Source organism: Filicampus tigris, chromosome 10 (genome assembly GCF_054856515.1).
Source record: "Filicampus tigris isolate MCC_2025a chromosome 10, RoL_Ftig_1.0, whole genome shotgun sequence".
NCBI lineage: Eukaryota > Metazoa > Chordata > Actinopteri > Syngnathiformes > Syngnathidae > Filicampus > Filicampus tigris.
Window position 1 is genome coordinate 10,401,151 of NC_141226.1, and position 18,749 is coordinate 10,419,899.

General features: G+C 42.1%; 1 protein-coding gene across 1 annotated transcript in view; it reads right to left on the bottom strand.

Moving 5' to 3' along the window:
- Positions 1–18,397, bottom strand: part of LOC147140787 (ephrin type-A receptor 4-A-like) — a 44,685-nt gene extending 26,288 nt beyond the window's left edge. The window contains exons 1-5 of the mRNA XM_086042645.1: positions 18,146–18,397; positions 16,006–16,073; positions 11,885–12,082; positions 11,435–11,545; positions 9,823–10,177 (exon numbers count right to left, since the gene is read on the bottom strand). Of these exons, the coding sequence (XP_085898771.1) occupies positions 9,823–10,177; positions 11,435–11,545; positions 11,885–12,082; positions 16,006–16,073; positions 18,146–18,356 (943 nt within the window). The 5' untranslated portion in view covers positions 18,357–18,397. The remainder of the gene's footprint in view (positions 1–9,822; positions 10,178–11,434; positions 11,546–11,884; positions 12,083–16,005; positions 16,074–18,145) is intronic.
- Positions 18,398–18,749: the final 352 nt, after the last annotated feature.

Below are 18,749 nucleotides of genomic sequence, written 5' to 3' on the forward strand. Positions count from 1 at the left end.
GTGTAACCACTTTTCTTATTTGCATCTTGTGTGGCTGAGCGATGCACACAACATAGAATTAGAAATACAGTGGGTCTTTTTTTTTTTTTGTCCCTCAACATTTTAAGCACAAGAAATGCAAGAGGTAAATCAGGTGGCATTTAAAAGCACAAGCATTTTGTTGCACTGAACAAAAATGTCCCTGAAAGTCAGAAGAGGAAGTAAACAGCGGACATGCATGAAAAATTCTTCTTACCCTTTAAAATTTTATCCGTATAGAAATAGACACTTCTCAAACGATAGAAATAGAAATTGACTACTCCCTTTAAAGGGAGAGAAAATGCAGATTTTTGCAGTGTACAGGAGAAACGTTTGCGTGACTAAAGCAGACAGGTAACGCAGATAACGCAACCTTTTTTTGACGTTTATTTTGCCCTTGAGGGGACAACTGCAGGACACCTGTTATATATTGCTTGTGTATCTTATGAGCTGTGTGGCAAAACAACTGCCCACCCTCCAAGCAATATAATCACAAGCGACTCAGGCCAAGTGACCCTTGACCTGTCATACAGTTCTCTTTGTCTTCTATATTGACCAGTCACAAGGCCAGACAATAAGAGAAATGAAACAAGGAAGCCATTGCGCTGCTGACTCTTATCGACAACCTCGAGTTTTCTAAAGCTAACCAAGAGAGACATTTTGACTTGTAGTGAACACTCCAATGAAATGCAACGAACCTCAAATGCAGTACTGACAGCCTGCACAAACCTAAGTGACATTTACAGAAGAGAAGAGATACATAATGAGAGGAGTGTCTCTCCCTGCCGCGTACTGAGGGGTTTGTGCATTGACAGGGCAACAAAGCAGTAAATGAGAACATAATTATCCATCTTGACATTCACTGGTGGAGCCAACGAGATCGGAGAGCAAGGGGTGAATTTTTCCCGTTTGAATTCCTGAGGGAAAATCCTCCATTTGTTTCCATTGCAATCACTCACCTTTTTCATCATCACCCCATATTCATCTTTCCTGGTGCTGAACCCTCTCACAATTCCAAAGAGATGGAGACATCCCAGTGGTTGTAGGAAGGGATGCGGGAAGAATGTGCGCATGAGCGAGTGTGTGTTAGATGCTTGTGTTAGCTTTATGATGAGTGGATGAGAGGGAGGAAGTCTTGATTCACACGGACCATCCTGCCCCATCTGTGTGAGCCTCCATAGATTTACCCTTTCACACACTCGCTTGCCCTCCCTTTCAGACTTTTCGCAACCTCCTTATTCGCTTCCTGCGCATTTCCTCCACGACCTCCATTTTTCATGCCTTGAATCCCTGATAACTCGAAAGTGGATATGAATGCATCCTCGCCCTGTCCATGCGCCAAACAACGAGTAAGCCAGGTTTTATAGCTTTATGCCAATTTAAAAGAGCCCGCGTGTAAAGCTGTTCTGTAAATTCATTAACATAAATCCAATAAAACAATAAAGATAAACTACAGCCCAATCAAGTAAACAGCACAATGAGGAAAAGAGAGGAGTAACCGGACAAGAGAAAAGATTCAAAGCTGCCGAGGTGATTGCAGGGCTCACAGCAAGGCTCTGCCGGGGGGGTAGCGCAGCGTCTTTGTCTATGTCCAACCAAATCACATATCCCTTTCACCAGCACCGAGGTCAGAATAAGGGAGGAAGAGAAAGAAAGGAAAGCATTTGAAGCTGTGAACTTCCTTCAGCGTCCTCTCATGTCTCCCATTCTCTCGGTTGTCTGTCGGCTTTTTTGTGGCTTTTGCGGCAGTTTCAAAGTGTTCGAGAGGAGGCGGGGGCTGGGGGTGAGCGGGTCGACCTGGAATAAGAGCTCATGTGGACATCATTAACCCAGTGTGAACCCTCATGCTACTGACAGCTGTGTACAACCTGCATGCTAAACGGGTGTACTGTCAACACAAAGTACATCAGTCTTCCATTAAGTGCGTAAGTGCTCAAGATCCGCTTTAGTGCCCTTAACACTTTGGAACATGAACCAAAAGGATTTGAGACACCTCAAAAATCTGGTATGGAGAAACAACCCAAACAGGTGGTTGATATCTGCCGTTGCCCGCTCGGCATCCATTGCAGCCTGATCGTCCTGGAAAGGGGGATTCCCCCATCTGTGGTCCCTTCTCAAGGTTTCTCATTTTTTCCCAGGTAGTTTTTGGGAAGTTTTTCCTTGCGCTCCTGCAGGTTAACATCAGGGGATGTCGTTAATATGTGAAGGTCTTTGAGACTTTCTTGTGCTCTATAAATAAATTTGACTTGACTTGACTTAAAACAGAAGAAGACATTGCTCTTGCTGCTCCCAGACTTACTGGAATACTTGGGAGTGTGTCTGTGGGAAGGATGGATCCATTTAGCTTTTTGAGACAAGCGGGGGAACGTAACAAAAATGTCTACAGACAGGGGAACCTTGCTCTAAGGAAAAAAAAAAAAAAAAAAGAATAAGGCAAAGATTTCCGAGATAAAAAAAAAAAAGATGAGGAGAAATACAGAAATGGGCGAGGGACGAATGGATGAAGACATGCAGGAGAAGGTGCCCTTTGATTATTATCAGCATTGTCGACATTTGCATATGCATTCTTCTTCCTTATAAAATGCAAATGTGGCTCGTTGCAAATCTGGCTAAGAGCCTTGTCGGCGCACTGTATGCATGAATGCATGTGTGTGTGTGTTCCTCTTGAATCCATATCATCTGTCAACAAACCCTTGTTTCCACCCAGCGGACGGTTACGGTGCAGGAAGTACCCCACGCTGCTCCGTGCCTGACACCTGTCTGTGTGATGGATGGAGGGATGGATGGAGGGAGGGAGGGACAGAATGATGGATGGATGGACCGATTGATAGAGCCTCACTCGAGAAGGAGGCACACTGTTAATCACAGGGGTCATGCCCTGTTAATTGCAACCTACAGAATGCAGGAGGAAGGACGGGATTCTTATCTTTTCTACTGCATGCCTTCATTTTGGGAATAGTCTACTCCTACAACGACACTCCTACAAAGCTTGCTGATAAATCCAAATTTACATGAAAGCCTAAGGAATGTCTTCAGTACATGCCCACAGTGAGTTGGCTAAATTAAAAAAAAAAAAAAAAAAAGGTACTTTGAAGAGAAACACATGCGCTCCCCAAAGCCAACAGTTCTAACATTAGCATGTGAAAGAAGGGCTCTACAACAATGACCCCCGCAAACCCCTGCCTCCCTCCTCCCTGTCACACAAAGATCAACCCTCCAGTAGCACCCGCCACCCCCCATGACCGTGGATCAGGGAGTTGGGAAAGAGAAAGGAGGGATAATGAGAGACATAGCGAGCGCAGCTTGTTGGGATGCCAGAGAGCTACAGAAGGACCGACTGGTGGGGCTGCTAAGGCTGCTCTACATTCACCTGAAAGAGGGGCACGAGAACACACACATTTGATTACGACGAAGAAATGCAAACTCTTACTCCAACGGCTTAACAATTACTTGTGCTCTTCTAGTCTCGATCCCAACTTTGGCATCTACCATAATACAGAAAGCCCACACATACACGCCAGCAATATGTACACTTTTCCTCCTACACAGACTTGCGTAGGCATCGCTGGGCAGTGCTCCAGTCACCAAATAAGCAATCCAAAACCATTTTGTGGCCAAAATTCAATGCAATAATTAAATGGGAACACTCAATACAGAATTCTTTCAATCATCCGCTCACTCAAGCCGCTTTTACACTTCCTCTCTTACACAGACTTACAGATTTATATGCAGTCAATATTTGGGTTAAGATCAAAATTCTGGTTTCTGAAACATTCGGAATAACCGTTTACATGCGTGAGCGAACAGTTACTCCCACGTTCGAATATCTCGATTTAAACGGCGTCCCACAGACAACGTCGTGATGCAAATAGACGTCATTGTTACTTCGTACCATCAATAACACACATTATATTCATGTCACTCAACACTGTAATGAAGCAGTCGATTTCCTCCTCGCTCCAAAAGTGTGGTTTTGTGCTGCGTCTGAGTTCCGCCATTATTATTTACCTCTCCTTGTGTATTTCCGGCGAGTTGTGTGCCAGACTTATACACCCATATTTGTGTGTCTACTGTATATACACAGCGTGTCATTTTCCCATAGAGACAGAAAATAATGCAAAAACGCCGTGGAAAAGTCAATGTAGTAAAGTTAGGCTCACTTTGGTGAGTAAGCGGGATGAACTTTTGAGTGCTTCTTGGACTCAAAAGACCAACAATCCCTGTGGACATGATATAGCATGCCCAGAACACAAACCAATGACCCGTTCAAAGGAGGTATACCGATCACGTTTATAGTACCACATATTTGGGTTAGAAAAGGGGTAACCCAGGGGTCTTATTGGGGTTTTAGAAACCGGAATAAGAACATATCTGGGTTTGTGTACATGGCCATTCAAAACCCAAATACTGCCAATATTCTGGTTTTGAAAGGGTTATTGACTGCATGTAAACGTAGTCACAGATCGCACAAAACCGGCGCATCAGAGCTGCGCATTTGCTTTTGGCAAAGGGGATGCCGGGGCAGGGATGTGAAGTTTCACACTTGTCCCACTCGATTATGTTGAAAGCAATATCGCTATCCGACGATGGCTGATGTTGGAACTGTGTGAAAGCAAAGTGGCACTGGGTTCTGTGTAAAAAGCAAAAGGCGGCCTTTAGTCTCTTCTGTCATGGCATAGTGATGGGGCTATTTGGCTAGAAGCTTCTCTTTTGCGCCTGTGCCTCTGTCGTCTCTCTCTATTCTCCCTCTGCTGTCGATGAGACACTGCAGGTGCGCTGGAAAGAAGCACAAGCATGAAATCTGTCTCGATGGTGGAGACTGGGAATGCAGAGACTGTACACAAAGAGGCATTCCTCCCAGGCAGTGAGCGGCCCCGGGCAGTATCAGAAAGCCAAAAGCAAGGAGGAGGCGGGGGGAGGACACAGGAGTGAGACAAAAAGCAGGAGGCTCCGCTTCCATTCTTCAGCCATTCCCATTTGAAATTCTCTCTGTTGTTTCTGCTGCGCTCGCCCTGTTCCTCTCCGCTCTCGTTTCCGATCTTTCCAGACGGATCGCAGCTGTCAAACTTTTGACGACTTCATCTCGCTCGGTCGTGACCCTGCACCCTGCCTGTATGGGAGTGTGTGCACGGCTGTCAGTCAAGAGTGTTTGACGTCTTCATCGGGCTCAGTCATGACCTCAGTCTTAACCGGGGGTGTAAAAAAGAGGGGGAGTTCCTGCACTCTTGTGTTTCTCTACTCGTCCCCTTTGCACCCGATGATGACCCCTTCTGACGGGGGAGGGGCGGCTCTGCCTTCTGCTGTCACTGGCCCTTTTTCAATATCCCTATCTCACCATTCAACATCTAATCCCTTCTTCCTTTCCACAGCTCCTGCTATTATCCACGTCACTCTGTATCAACAGTGAAAACAGCCATTTAGCATTCCACCAAACTGGATGAGTCTCCTCTTGTTTCAGGAATCAGAGTTAGTCTGGGAATAGAAGATTTGGAATTGCTGGTTGGATTAGAAGAAACAGCAGTATAAGAAGCAGAGTATACCCTCCATCAAGTATCCAATCCTGGTCATTATGCCAGGACTCATTGTTTGCTTACGGTGTCAGTAGAAAATGTTGACTTCAATTCGTGTCAGACCGATGTGAAAATAATTTATACAACAATAATTACTCCATAAAACCTTTTCCCCAAATTTTCAAGGCTTGTATCTATAGGCTTGTCAAATTCCAACTCCAACCCATATTTGTCTTGCTAGTGGGTGGTTTGCATCTTCTAGCATAGCATACGTACATCTGTTGATAAAAGTCTTCTGTAAACAGAAGATTGTGATTTCTTCACTCTTGGAAATTAAATCTTTTATAATTAAATCTTTTTCATATTCTTTTATGGTCTTTACAGCTTTTATCACACACATATATTATATACATATACCTGTATATACAAACTGGACATTTTACAAAAAAATCTTGGTCTGTTTATTGCCTTCCGCCTGCAGCCAGGGAACTCTTCCACAGTCTGCTTTTTAGTCTGGCCGGACCAAATAGTAATCGCCTATAGGCCAGTCCACCTAGCATTTTAAACGGGCTCCCGTTTACGTTTCTGTCTACAAATTTAGACCAACTTTCACTCGCTTCAAATATTGATTGCATGTAAACGTAATCTGTGTTGTTATAGGGGAGTGTTGGTGCCCATGGCATGAGTAACTTGCCCATCTGTAAAGGCACCATTCATGCTGACAGGTACATCCAGGTTTTGGAGCAACATATTCTGCCATTCAAGCAATGTATTTGTCAGGAACTTCCCTGCTTATTTCAGAAAAACAATGCCAAGCCACATGTACATGTAGATGTTACAACAGTGGTGCTTGTGGTGTAAAAGAGTAAGAGTACTGGGCTGGACTGCCAGCAGTCCAGACTTATCTCCTATTGAAAATGTGCGCCGCATTAGGAAGCTCAAAATATGACAGCGAAGACCCCATTCTGTTGACCAACTGAAGTTCTTCATCAGGCAAGAATGGGAAACAATTGCACATCCAAAGCTTCAACAATTAGTTCCCAACACTTACCGAGTGTTGGTAAAAGGAAAGGTGACATACGTAACACAGCAGCAAACATGCACCAGTCCCATCTTTTTTTGGATTGTGTAGCAACCACCAAATTCAGAATGAATGCGCACTCCAACTTGAGAGTTGGATCAAACTGATCCAAGTAGTGGACTGGATTGGTCCATTTTTGACCCAAAATGGTGTTATTTTTAACCCAACTGTTTTTAGAGTGAATATTTGCAAAAACCAAAACAAAAAAAACCCATCAACAACAAAGTTTATCAGTTGAGACATTGACTACCTTTTGTTGTGTATTCAATTGAATATCGTTTGAGAAGTGTCTGCAAATTAATGGACTCTCTTTTTATTTATGTTTTACAAAAGGTCCCAATTGGACTTGGCGTTTGTATATAAATAGGGAAAACTACAAAACACACATCTCTGCACTCCAATTCAATTTGCTTCGACAAATCTACTTGTAGCCTGTGAAAGAACTAGTGAATGTGTGTTGTACAACACACTCTGCTAGAAGTACATTTGAAGTAGCAGGTGTCTCTCAGGGTGTCTCTTGCCCTGATAAAGAGCAGGCGCGGGAGTGAAGAAAATCCAGAAACCTTTTGACCTTGACGCCGGGTGGTAAGAGAACGTCTAAATCTCCTCTCCAGCGCCCCCTCCCCTCATTCCCTCTGCGCACCACTGCAAACTTAAAATGGGAGATGGTGCCTGTCCGACACCGCAGGGTCAGAGACTTCACTGCAGCGGCATTTGCTATTCACACGCACTTTGATGGATTTCCAGCCAGGCGAGCTGAGGCCGGCCAGCGAGCTGACAAGCGGCGGGAGGAAAGACAGGAAGAGAGAGCGGGCCTGACAGATAGATGGCACTTCACATCTGCTCCTGGTTCAACAGAGTCAAGGGTTTCTCCTAAATCTCGTAGAGGAGAAACATCTTTCAGACCTTAGGGTCCGTCCTGCAAACCTCCTCCCTCCTTTCAGAGTGAACAAATGGGGTAAATGGGGTGAAGGTCTTTAAGAACATTTGTCACACACAGAAATTTGGCTACTGCTCATCTTATTGAGGAGAGAAAAAAAAGAAAGCAATTTTCCAGTCCATGTATTGCCAACTGGCACCAACTGCAATTCCCTTTATGTCCTTGTTTCTCTCTTTCTCTTTCTCTCTTCTTTTAAACTTTGAATTATGGCACTGTTTGTTATACAATTAGCCTTCTGGGATAGGCTCCATAAATAAAAATGGAGGGAGCAGTTCAGTGAGACTCCCCCCTGTCCCCCTACTGGTCTCTGTCCATCTGCGTGGGAGTGAATAGGGGGAGTGATACCACGTTTTATGAATGTCTCCACGTAAGACTTTTGTCTAATGCCTCACGCACACAAACACGCACATTTGAGTTGTCCTCGCCACCACGCCGCTCCCTTCCACGTCATCCACGCCTCAAGTATGTTGGTGTGAACAGCTTGCATATTTGTTACTGTAAATTTCGGACCACACTTATAAGTGACAGAAAAGTTTTTTTTTTTCCCTGTCCCTTTTTGTCCAGATGACAATTCACAATGGGACCTAGCTTTGGTTATACAGGAAATGGAACACCAATTACGAAACAATTTCAGCAAACTTTACTGTAATTCCTCCTCGAAGGTCCCATTAAAAAAAACTACTAAAACTATGTGTTGACATAACATTGACATACACTATATAAACTAATGATTGACATGAATTTTACAGCCAACATGAATGAAGAAGAGATTTTACAATAAATTATTTGCCTGTTTGACCAGCTAGCCGGTGACCCATTAAACATGCTTTGCTTTGGTTCCTGATCCCGAGTTTGGAAAAAAGGCTGATTTAGAGGATAAAAATCATGCCCATGGTTTTAAAAACAAAAATCCAAGATCACGGGTTCTCAGTAATTTGCTAAATTCACATCCTCAAAAGATTAATGCTCTGGTGAAATAATTCATTTGGACACCTCTCAATGCATATTTATGCAATAAATATGACACTACCGCAGGAAATTTGTTGGCTTGTAACAGTGTTAAAATCAAAGAATGAAAGCTGATCCAGTTCATTTGGTCAGGTATGAGGTTTGTGCACCAAAAAAGAGGTTACAGAAGGAAAATTCTTTCTACCAAACATCCTGTCGAGGATGGGGACAGTAGGGTTGCTATATTTGTGTAGTCAATATAAAACATTTGGTTTATTGGTGTGTTAAAATCAAATGTTATGCAAATGCATCCTCAATTAACTTTATTATCGCCCTCCGTTTATCTGCACCACATATCTCCTTTTCTGGTGGTTTCTGTCTCTTGAGCATTTTTGCAATGGCAGATGTCCTCTACCTTGCTTTTTCCCCAGAAAAATAATGGTCACCTTCTGAGCGGATGAGCCAAACACATTCAATAGACGCATGGATCAGTTCAAATTTTAGTGTGTGTGTGTGTGTGGGGGGGGGGGGGGGGGTGTATGTGTGTGGGTGTTTGGGGGCGCTCTCATATCCCCCTAACACAATGCAGTGGCACCGTCTGACGTTACACTCCGTGCTACCTGGGTCAGCCGCAGCAACATGACATTAAAACAAAAAGTTTGACCACCAGAGTTTGGGTTGACAAAACCCACGTCATCTGGGAAGAATGCTCTTGCATACGTTCTTTAGAAGACCGTACTTGCCGACTTCATGAGACCGCACTCTGCGTTCTTCATATTGAGAAACGGCCATTGTTTTGATACCATAAAACAACGCTAGCTAGGTTAAAAAACAGCGAGATGCAACATGTAATTGATTTTTCTGTAAATCAATAAAAAATGAAACAGATTTTGTGCGCAGAGAAAGTTGTTTCATTGTTAGTTTTGTACTTAAGTAAATTTCACCGGCCGCACTTTTATTTTTTTTACTATTACCAAAGTACGGGAGATGAATCAGTGCTTCTAATTGAACCTGTCTTTTTTTGTTTATTTAAGTATCTGTACTTCTACTTAGGTAAAGAGTATTTTTGCCACCTCTGCTCAAATGTGTTGTCAAATCCAATTTGAAGAAAGTAGAGTGCAATGTTTATTGCTGTCATTAGTGGTTCTGCTTTATATACCACACGGCTATTTGCCAATGTACTTGTGAGCCTTCAACTCAGTTTACTATGTAATGACAGTGTGAGAAGAACAGCTGAATTAATGTGCCATGTTTACCGCTAAAGCCTCATCACTGTCAGCTTGGATGAGTCACAACACAATAATAACGACAAACAGGCTGCTTACCTTTACATGAACTGCCTTTTTCTTCATATCCCGAGTTACAAAGACATCCACCTATAGGAACCAGCCACTCTCCATCAGCGCCGCAATACATTTTCGGCTCTTCTCTCTCCTCAGATTGGTCGACACAGGACCCCCTGACCTCCACTAAGGACGAAGTGTCAGCCCCTGTCACTGTGTCTGGGAAGGTTGCCAGGTTGCGAATAGTCAGGGGGCAGGTTTTGTAGAAAACCCGCACAGACACCAAGGCGATGCAGGCACCAACATCCTGAAAGGCCAAGTAGAAACCCTTCCTGTTTGTCACCTTCACGTCCCGCACCTCAGTGTTGAGTTTCATGATACGGTCTCCAACGTCCACCTAGACAAAAAAAAGAGACGATTTACACATTGCTGCTACGACTCACAAATTTAGCATGGTCTATGTCCGGTTGAAAAAGAAATACCAAAGTCTACATCAGTGAAATTTAGGGGTGAGTGCAAATAACCTCAGATCTAGAGTTAAACAATCCAAAAATTGTTAAAAATAACACCCACACGTGTGGACTGAGCACTAGTATAGGTTTTTAAAAAATATGAAATCGACCAAATAGTGACATATGGTTTCGGCCCGACGGCAACGATATATGGTTTTGTTTTGTTAGTTGATGGTGTGATCAAGGGTCTAGATTAGGCTACAGGTGACATACCATCTACAGGCAGACATAAATAAGAATTCAATTCTTCTTACTGCTCCTTGCCAATATGAAAAGTGCTGACACAATGTGTATTGTATTCCCTATACTTCCATGAAATGAACAAAATAAATTCACAGAGAAATGTGAATGATGAACAAAAGTGCATAAAAAGAACTATTAATGCAGTGTTGAAACTACAACAGCATCCAGTAACAACCAGACTTCTGTCCAGGTTGAAACTAAAAATATGTGCAGTTATTTTTTCCTTGGGTGCTGCAGCACGGTGCGGTCGTGATTAGCACGTCGGCCTCGCAGTCCTGAGGTTGTGAGTTCAAATGTGGTCTCCTGCCTCCCTGTGTCGATTTCACATGTTCTCCAGGTGCTGCGCGTGGGATTCCACAGTTTCATTGAAGCCTAAATTGGTCATAGGTGTGAATGTGAATGGTCATTTGTCTCTATGTGACTTGAAATTAGCTGGCAACCAGTCCAGGGTGCACCCCACCTTTTGCCCATAGTCAGTTGGGATTGGCTTTAGCTCACCTACAACCCTAGTGAGAACAAGAATGCAAAATTCCTTTTAACTGATTCCCTGTTCGCATTTTTGCGTTAGGCAGATGTAAAAAAAAAAAAAAAAGAAAATACTGAATCTACATTTTCATTCTCAACAAAAAGTGATTAATTTAATGGAATTTAATGGAAATTAGTAACGCAGTGGTCTGTAATCTCCTTACTAACAATAATCAAATACTAATGAAAACATAAACCCCCTCGGGAGAGGTAATTAGCAAGGACTACAAAATATTCCTGCATGGTCCGGCTAAGATAAAAGTGCTTGTTCCGCAAATAAAAACATTACAGCTAAGTGCCACAGGAGGCTTTTCTTCAAGATAAGAGCGAATTAAAGTGAGCGGAGGCGGGAGGATGAAGAAATCGCTCGTTACCTGAGTGAAGCTCTCGTCTGCTGCCACCGTGTCCACCTTAATGAAGCTGCTCTCTTTGATGAAGTTCTCCCTGTCTTCGTTGGACTCGTGGTAGTATAGATTGAACGTCTCCTGCAAGACAAAAGGGATTTAAAGAAGAGAGAGATCTATTCATCTCTGTCCCTGCTCATTTTCCCTCTTTATATGATAATGAGCCAAAGTGAGCAATGGTGGGAGATCCAACCGTGGTAAAATATAATAAATATCCATCAAAAGCTCCCTTAGGAAATTCCATACTGTACATGTTTGCATCTACCTTGGAGAATACATTCCATAACTTTCAGCAATAAATAAAAATCCACAATCAAGAGAGACCATATGATGTTTGAAAATTGTTTTATCCTTAAATTCCACAATATAGCAAAGATGACGCAGACGCAATACTATTGGATTTATTGTGAGACTTCATACCTTGCATGTGCCGGTGACCCCGGGCAGGCTGTTGCAGTCTCTGAGGGTGAACTTGACCTCCACGTAAACCCTCTGAGCCCCGGACCTGGGGATCCAGTCCGTCCTCAGCCAGTTGTTCTGATTGGGTTGCAAGACGTTGCACACCTGGTACGTCCTGATAGGAATGTTCTTCTCATCCATGATACTCACTTCTTCCCACTGCAAATCCACAAGCACACATTAGTCTCTACAGCTGTTTAGCAGCAGTAAATCCAGCATGTCAAAACAGTGGAACGTCTACCTGAAAATCTGAGTGTTACCAAAATGTAACTATTTCTAGAACACTTGTTGTACAAAATACATACCAAACAGAAAAAAACCTAAATCAATAGTAACAAAATAATAACAAACAAATATAGAAAATGTTATTTTCTAATTAAAATATGCTTCTGTAAATGCAAACTCTTGCAGGGCCGCCACTGTGTCTCACACCAAATTGTCACAGTCCTTATGCTGGCCGTTGTTTATTCATACCTGATGTATTTTTAAAATTTAAAACATCCATCCATCCATTTTGTGAACTGCTTATTAAAATTGATTTCAAAATATTTATTTTCATTTTTAAATCCATGTAATTGTGCCTCAGACCATGAACCAGAACTAAGTTCATTCCCATTTAAAGCAGTAAGACATCGTCACTTGTTATCAAAGCGAAGGCCACATGTTTGTTCTTACGGTTTACAAAGGCTAACTTTTACAATTAAAACACATTTATACCGCAGTTTTAAGATGGTGACAGTTTTTTTACCCTACAACAGGTGTCCATTTCATACTGTTTCATACTTTCAAACATACTGTTTCAAATGTGTTTGTTTGACCTTAAAGGTTCTATTTTTTGTTTTTATTTTATAACAAAAAAAGGAAATAGTAGACCCCAAACTACAAAAGATGTTATTAATCAGTGTGTTTATTCCAAAACTCAGCCTCAAATGCTGCCAAGTGTAGATGCTTTGAAATGAAGCTGTCGGAAAATGAACCTCAGGAGAAAAACAATAAAATGTGGTTAAAAATAAACCTCATGAGCATGAAATTGTCTGTTGTTCTGCAATTTCAAACACTTTCACTCTAAAAGCTCTTGAATAGTTTCACAAAACCGTACATGCTGGACGATTTGTCTAAGTCATTTAAACAAAACATTCAATCTACTTTGTAATCTGCATTTGTCTGTTGTACCAATCTGTATACAAAAGTAATGGACAGTCAAATAAAAAAGTTAACTATTGATTTTGGTCTTAGTAGACAAAAGTCGACAAAGTGGAATAGATAACCTCCACTTATTTCCCATGCTGCATGGTCTAATTGACTGCAGAGCCATTCATTGTTGCATCACTATTCTGCTGCGGTATCCCATTTGTTGCCACTCCAGTTTTTTTTACAGCCACCTTTCCATGCAAGTAAAGCAGGCTGAGCCTTCACTGCACCATCCATCTCAATAGAGGCAGCCACTTGCCTTGTACCGCGACCCCTCAAATGACCGCCGAGCCTCCCAACTCCAAATTGGCTTTTTATTGCCACTGAATAATAATCTGCTCTCTCCCTTCCACAGCCGCACATGCTTAAATGTGCCATGTCCAATGTGAGACAAGTGGAGGGAGTGTGCGTGGATGATGGAATGAGCGAGTGTGCTTGTGCGCTGGTGAGAAGGCGTGTGTACTGTTTGTACGCTGAACTCTCATCAATATGCCATCAGTGCTGATCTCGTCAGTTAGTTAATAATGGCCTTTAGTGCCACTCATCTATTAGTAAATTGATGATTAGATATTGTGTGTTGGTGGGGTCATTCTACCAAATGGCACAATTTAACGCATAACCACTACACTATACTTATGGGCCGCTCAATTACAGTATCGCCACTGCTTGTCAGTGTGATTGTCATCTCCTCCTTTGGGGTGACAGTAGGTCAATCTGTAAGGACTTGACTTAAGGCCAAAGAGTGGAGAATGGAGCAATTATGGGACTGGAATGTCCTCGCGATGTACTTTCAGCCGTTTGTTGAGCAGGACAAACTGTCAAACACACAAATACAAACCCCACACCTCGACTAACTGGCCATCATGACAGCAGCTCCTGATATCCCACACTAGGCTAAGCCCCTTAAACAAGCACATCCAATTATAATTGAAAAAAAAAAAAAGTATCTCTTTGCATTGTTTTTACTGTTTTATGCAACATAACCAAAAAAGGTGGGACACTTTGGGGGACTGGATTGGATAAGTGGCAGTTCAACTAAACTCCACTGACTTTTGCCTGCGCCCCCTTCCATTTGATACTTTGGTCCCATTTACCGGGCATTGACAGCCAATTTAATGGCAATATTTTTGGTGGTTTACATTATACTGCACCATCAAACGGTCAATATTAACATTGGCATGAGCATAATACTGGTAATCAATGAATCAATACATTTTTTGAAGCAATTGAGGCAAAATGGAGTGCACTACAGTACTTGGCTTAAGCCAGCAGTGGCACTGTTGACTCAGTCATGACGTTGTTATTTGAGACCTGAAGATGTTTGCTAAGGTCTCCATGCATGCAGACCTCCACTATGGCATAACTCCTCTGGGCAGTTATGACACTGGCATGGAAAGAAGAGTTCAGAACAATCAAAAGGTTTCTCCTATCCCTTGATTGCAATCCTACACACTGATGGTGACTGATGACAGTGAGTTATACCCATGCTAGCAGGCTAAGGCTAAGTTAGCACATCAGTATATCTGCATTACTTCAGTTTTCACATTTGCTGGACTGACTATTGTGGGTCTGTGTGGTCTTGCTCATATTTATCAACAATAAACAGTAAGGTGTGTAGTTGTTTTATTTGTTCCCTGTATAAATTAAATTATTTCCACATCGTCTATCAGAAAAGACATGAAATTTAGTCGAGTGCCCATTATTTAAAAAAAACCTTCCATCCAATTTCTTTGGAGTCTATCCCATAACTTTGATTGAGCTGGGGTACACCCTGCACTGGTCGCCAGCTAATGGCCAGGGGCACATATACACAAACAAACGTTCACACCAATAGACAATTTAGAGTCTTTGATGAACATAACATGCATGCGTTTGCAATGCCAGAGGAAGCTGGATTATCTACAGAAAAGCTACTCAAACACGGAGAAAAACGTTTTGTTTTTTATTGTTTCCAATGCGTGTATTATGTGGTAGATTAGCTTCTGTATATTATAACCTGAAAACTGTTTTCCACCATATAATCACAGCAAAAAAAACATTCTGATTTTTTTTGCACTTCTTCTAGTTAAAAGCGCCAATAGGGAGTTGAGCTTCAAGAGATGAAAATTTTATGACCGGTATATGATGGGCCATGCTTCGGAGGGTTAATGTTCAGCGCAAGAGTGTGCGTGCACGTACAAGGGCATGAGCATGCTTCTCGCGTGGCATGCGTGTTTTTATGTGTGGGTGTTTGGAGGCCGGGCTGTAAAGAAAAATGAGGTGTGATGCCTTCTTGTCTCGACTCATTTGGAGTCTTTGTTAGCTGAATGAAAATTGCAGCTGCCAGGGGGGAAAAAAAGCTTTGGCCCTGCAAAGAGATCCCCTGTGTAATGTGTATGTGAAGCAAGAAGATGCAGAAAGTGTCAGAAGGGGGTGCGGGGAGCGAGGGGAGGGTGGCGCCTGTAATCAAAAGCTTGGTGTGTGCGGACCAGGACCCTGCCAATCAAGTGGCCTGTGAGAGAATGAGCGTATAGAGAGCCAAGAAACTGGTGTCAAGTTCACCAATAACTCTTAAACCAACATTGAGGTGAGAGAGTCACTGCACAATGAAAGGAGACAACTTTGAGATTTTTACGACAAATTCTATCTAATGCATCGCAGCAAAAAAATGTCTAAAGAAATGAGACCCACCACCAGGCTGCTTTATGCCACGTGGCATGCCAAACACAATGCCAACTAGCTCATATTAGCACTTAGACTGGGTGGACGGCTCATTTTCAAATCTGGGGGATGAATATTTAGATTCTAGACCTCATGTGTGCATGTCTGTGTGTGTTTTCCAAAAAGACAGCAGGTTATCCAAAGTGTATCTGATAAAAACTAAAGAGGAAAAATAGAGAGCTCCAACTCACCCCTCCTTCTGAGGGACTCGCTGCCCATTTCAGCTCTCCTGGCACTGTCCTGGTATCCAGCAGGGTCACTAAAATGACACATACACTGTCAACTCAACAATGCTTCAATTTAAAAAAAAAAAAAACTTAAAAGAGAAGAGAAACGTGTAGTTTGCAGCAAGCATACACCTCACTTTCTCAGCTTGTAATGTGAATTTAAATCTCAAAATAATTATACATTTCAAACATTTAAGGCCTCTAACCTATAATACACCTTGAGATACAAGTTTAAATCATTTCTAGACCACGGTTGTAACTCAAACACTCATCTCCTAATCATCTTTCCCACTGAAATGAATGGAAACACCATTGACTTGTTCCAAATTCACAAAAAACACACAGACACAAAAACAACGTAATACATGTTTGTTTTTTGCACATTTTAAATAAACATATAACATTATATATATATATATATATATATATATATATATATATATATATATATGGCGGCACGGTGGTTGACTGGTTAGCACGTCCGCCTCACAGTTCAGAGGTCGTGGGTTCGATCCCGGCTCCGGCCTCCCTGTGTGGAGTTTGCATGTTCTCCCCGTGCCTGCGTGGGTTTTCTCCGGGTACTCCGGTTTCCTCCCACATTCCAAAAACATGCATGGTAAGTTGATTGGACTATCTAAATTGCCCCTAGGTGTGATTGTGAGTGCGGATGTTTGTCTCTGCGTGCCCTGCGATTGGCTGGCAACCAATTCAGGGTGTCCCCTGCCTCCTGCCCAAAGACAGCTGGGATAGGCTCCAGCACGCCCCGCGACCCTTGTGAGGATAAGCGGTACAGATAATGGATGGATATATATATATATATATATATATATATATATATATATATATATATATATATATATATATATATATATATATATATATATATAATATATAATGTATATAGAAAAAAATCCCGGAAATAAACAAAATAAAAAAATAAAAAAAGAAATCTATGAATATGTGAATCCCTGCCAATATGCCGGGGAAAACTGAATATGCTGGTTGGTATTGTTTTATTGTCTGTCTAAATGTGTTGATACACCATTTGTGTTCAAATATCAGTTGCTTTAACATTGCCACATTTGATGTTAGCCCACATACGGCGTTTTGTATTAGCATTAAGCTAAGCAGACATTAAGCCAAGCAGACTATCATGAAGCAAAGTGTGATTAATCGTTTTCAACTGCAGCTTGAAGGAGTCTATATATCTGTCTATTTGTCAATCTATCTATCTATCTATCTATCTATCTATCTATCTATCTATCTATCTATCTATCTATCTATCTATCTATCTATCTATCTATCTATCTATCCATCCATCCATCCATCCATCCATCCATCCATTAATCCGTCCATCCATCCATCCATCCATCCATCCATCCATCCATCCATCCATCCATCCATCCATCTATCTATCTATCTATCTATGGCACAACTTCATAGAGAAATAAACACAAACATATATCCACCAAAATATTGGGCCATCTGACTGAGAACCGAAGGGAGATTTTGCAATCAACCACACTTGTGGGAAGACTTTCGACAAGTTAGAGTTAGGATTTTGTAAGGTCAGAGGTCACTGATGTCCGCTATGAGTGAAGTCCTGGCTCAGCATTTCTGTTCTCGCTTATCATCACCATGGATGACGGGGTTGAGTCAAGCTATTCCGACCAAACACAACCTTTCTGGACCTTCTACATAAAGACTATTGCATATTCACAAAAATCCTAGCATTTAAAACTCCCAAAATGTATCAATAAGATAAACATAGATTTGTTGGCATCCAAATCCAGAATTATTTTTTTTTAAATAAAGGGTGTCCCAAAACTTTGGTCCATATATACTTAACATAATTACTCATTTAAAACTAGCGTCAAGGTTGTCACATGCAAAATATTTCAAGACAAGCCATTCACATGACACATCCCAAAGTGCTTCGAGATGTATCACCACGCACGGAAGCAAAAGAACCCTGGAAATGTCCCAATATGTCAACTTTTTCGCCCTCACAGCCTCATCATCAGAACCATCCAAGGACGCACACGGAGCGCACGGAGCCGACCCTGATCGCGCAAAGACAGTCCCAGTCACACGGACTCCTTACCTTCATTGGCCGGATAAATCCTCGTCCTGGAACTTGAAACTAGAGTTATTATCCACATAAACGCCGTGAATGTTCGCCCTACATGCGCAGCCATGTGTGACGAAGGGATGCGTGCGTGTTGGCCGTTGGCTGTGCGCGATGGCTGCGGAGGATCCATCCCGGTGGGAAAAATGTGTGTAAATGAAGAACCCGAGAGTGTGTGCGCGTGCATGTGCGTGTGTTGTATGTTTGCGTGCGTGTATGCGTGTGGTGGGAGTGAGTTGGATGCAGTGAATATAGTGGGGCGGTCTCACACTCGCGTGCTTGCCGTTATGGTCATTCAAACTGCACGAGCCAAATGATATGCATGCACCAAATGACACGCTAAACGCATTGTAAATGTTTTTAAAATGAGGGGGGCCGGGGTCATGTTAAAAGATCCTTATTTGGAATGTATATATAAATGTACACAATCTAAAATAATGTTTTCTTTGAGTTCCTGCGGTCTGTTTTTAGTTTAAAACCTTAAACACCTACAAACTGGTCCACAGACCCAAGATAAATATTTAATTCGCCCTATTTCTTAGACTTCCTTTATTTTTTATGTGGCATTTCATGGAGAAGA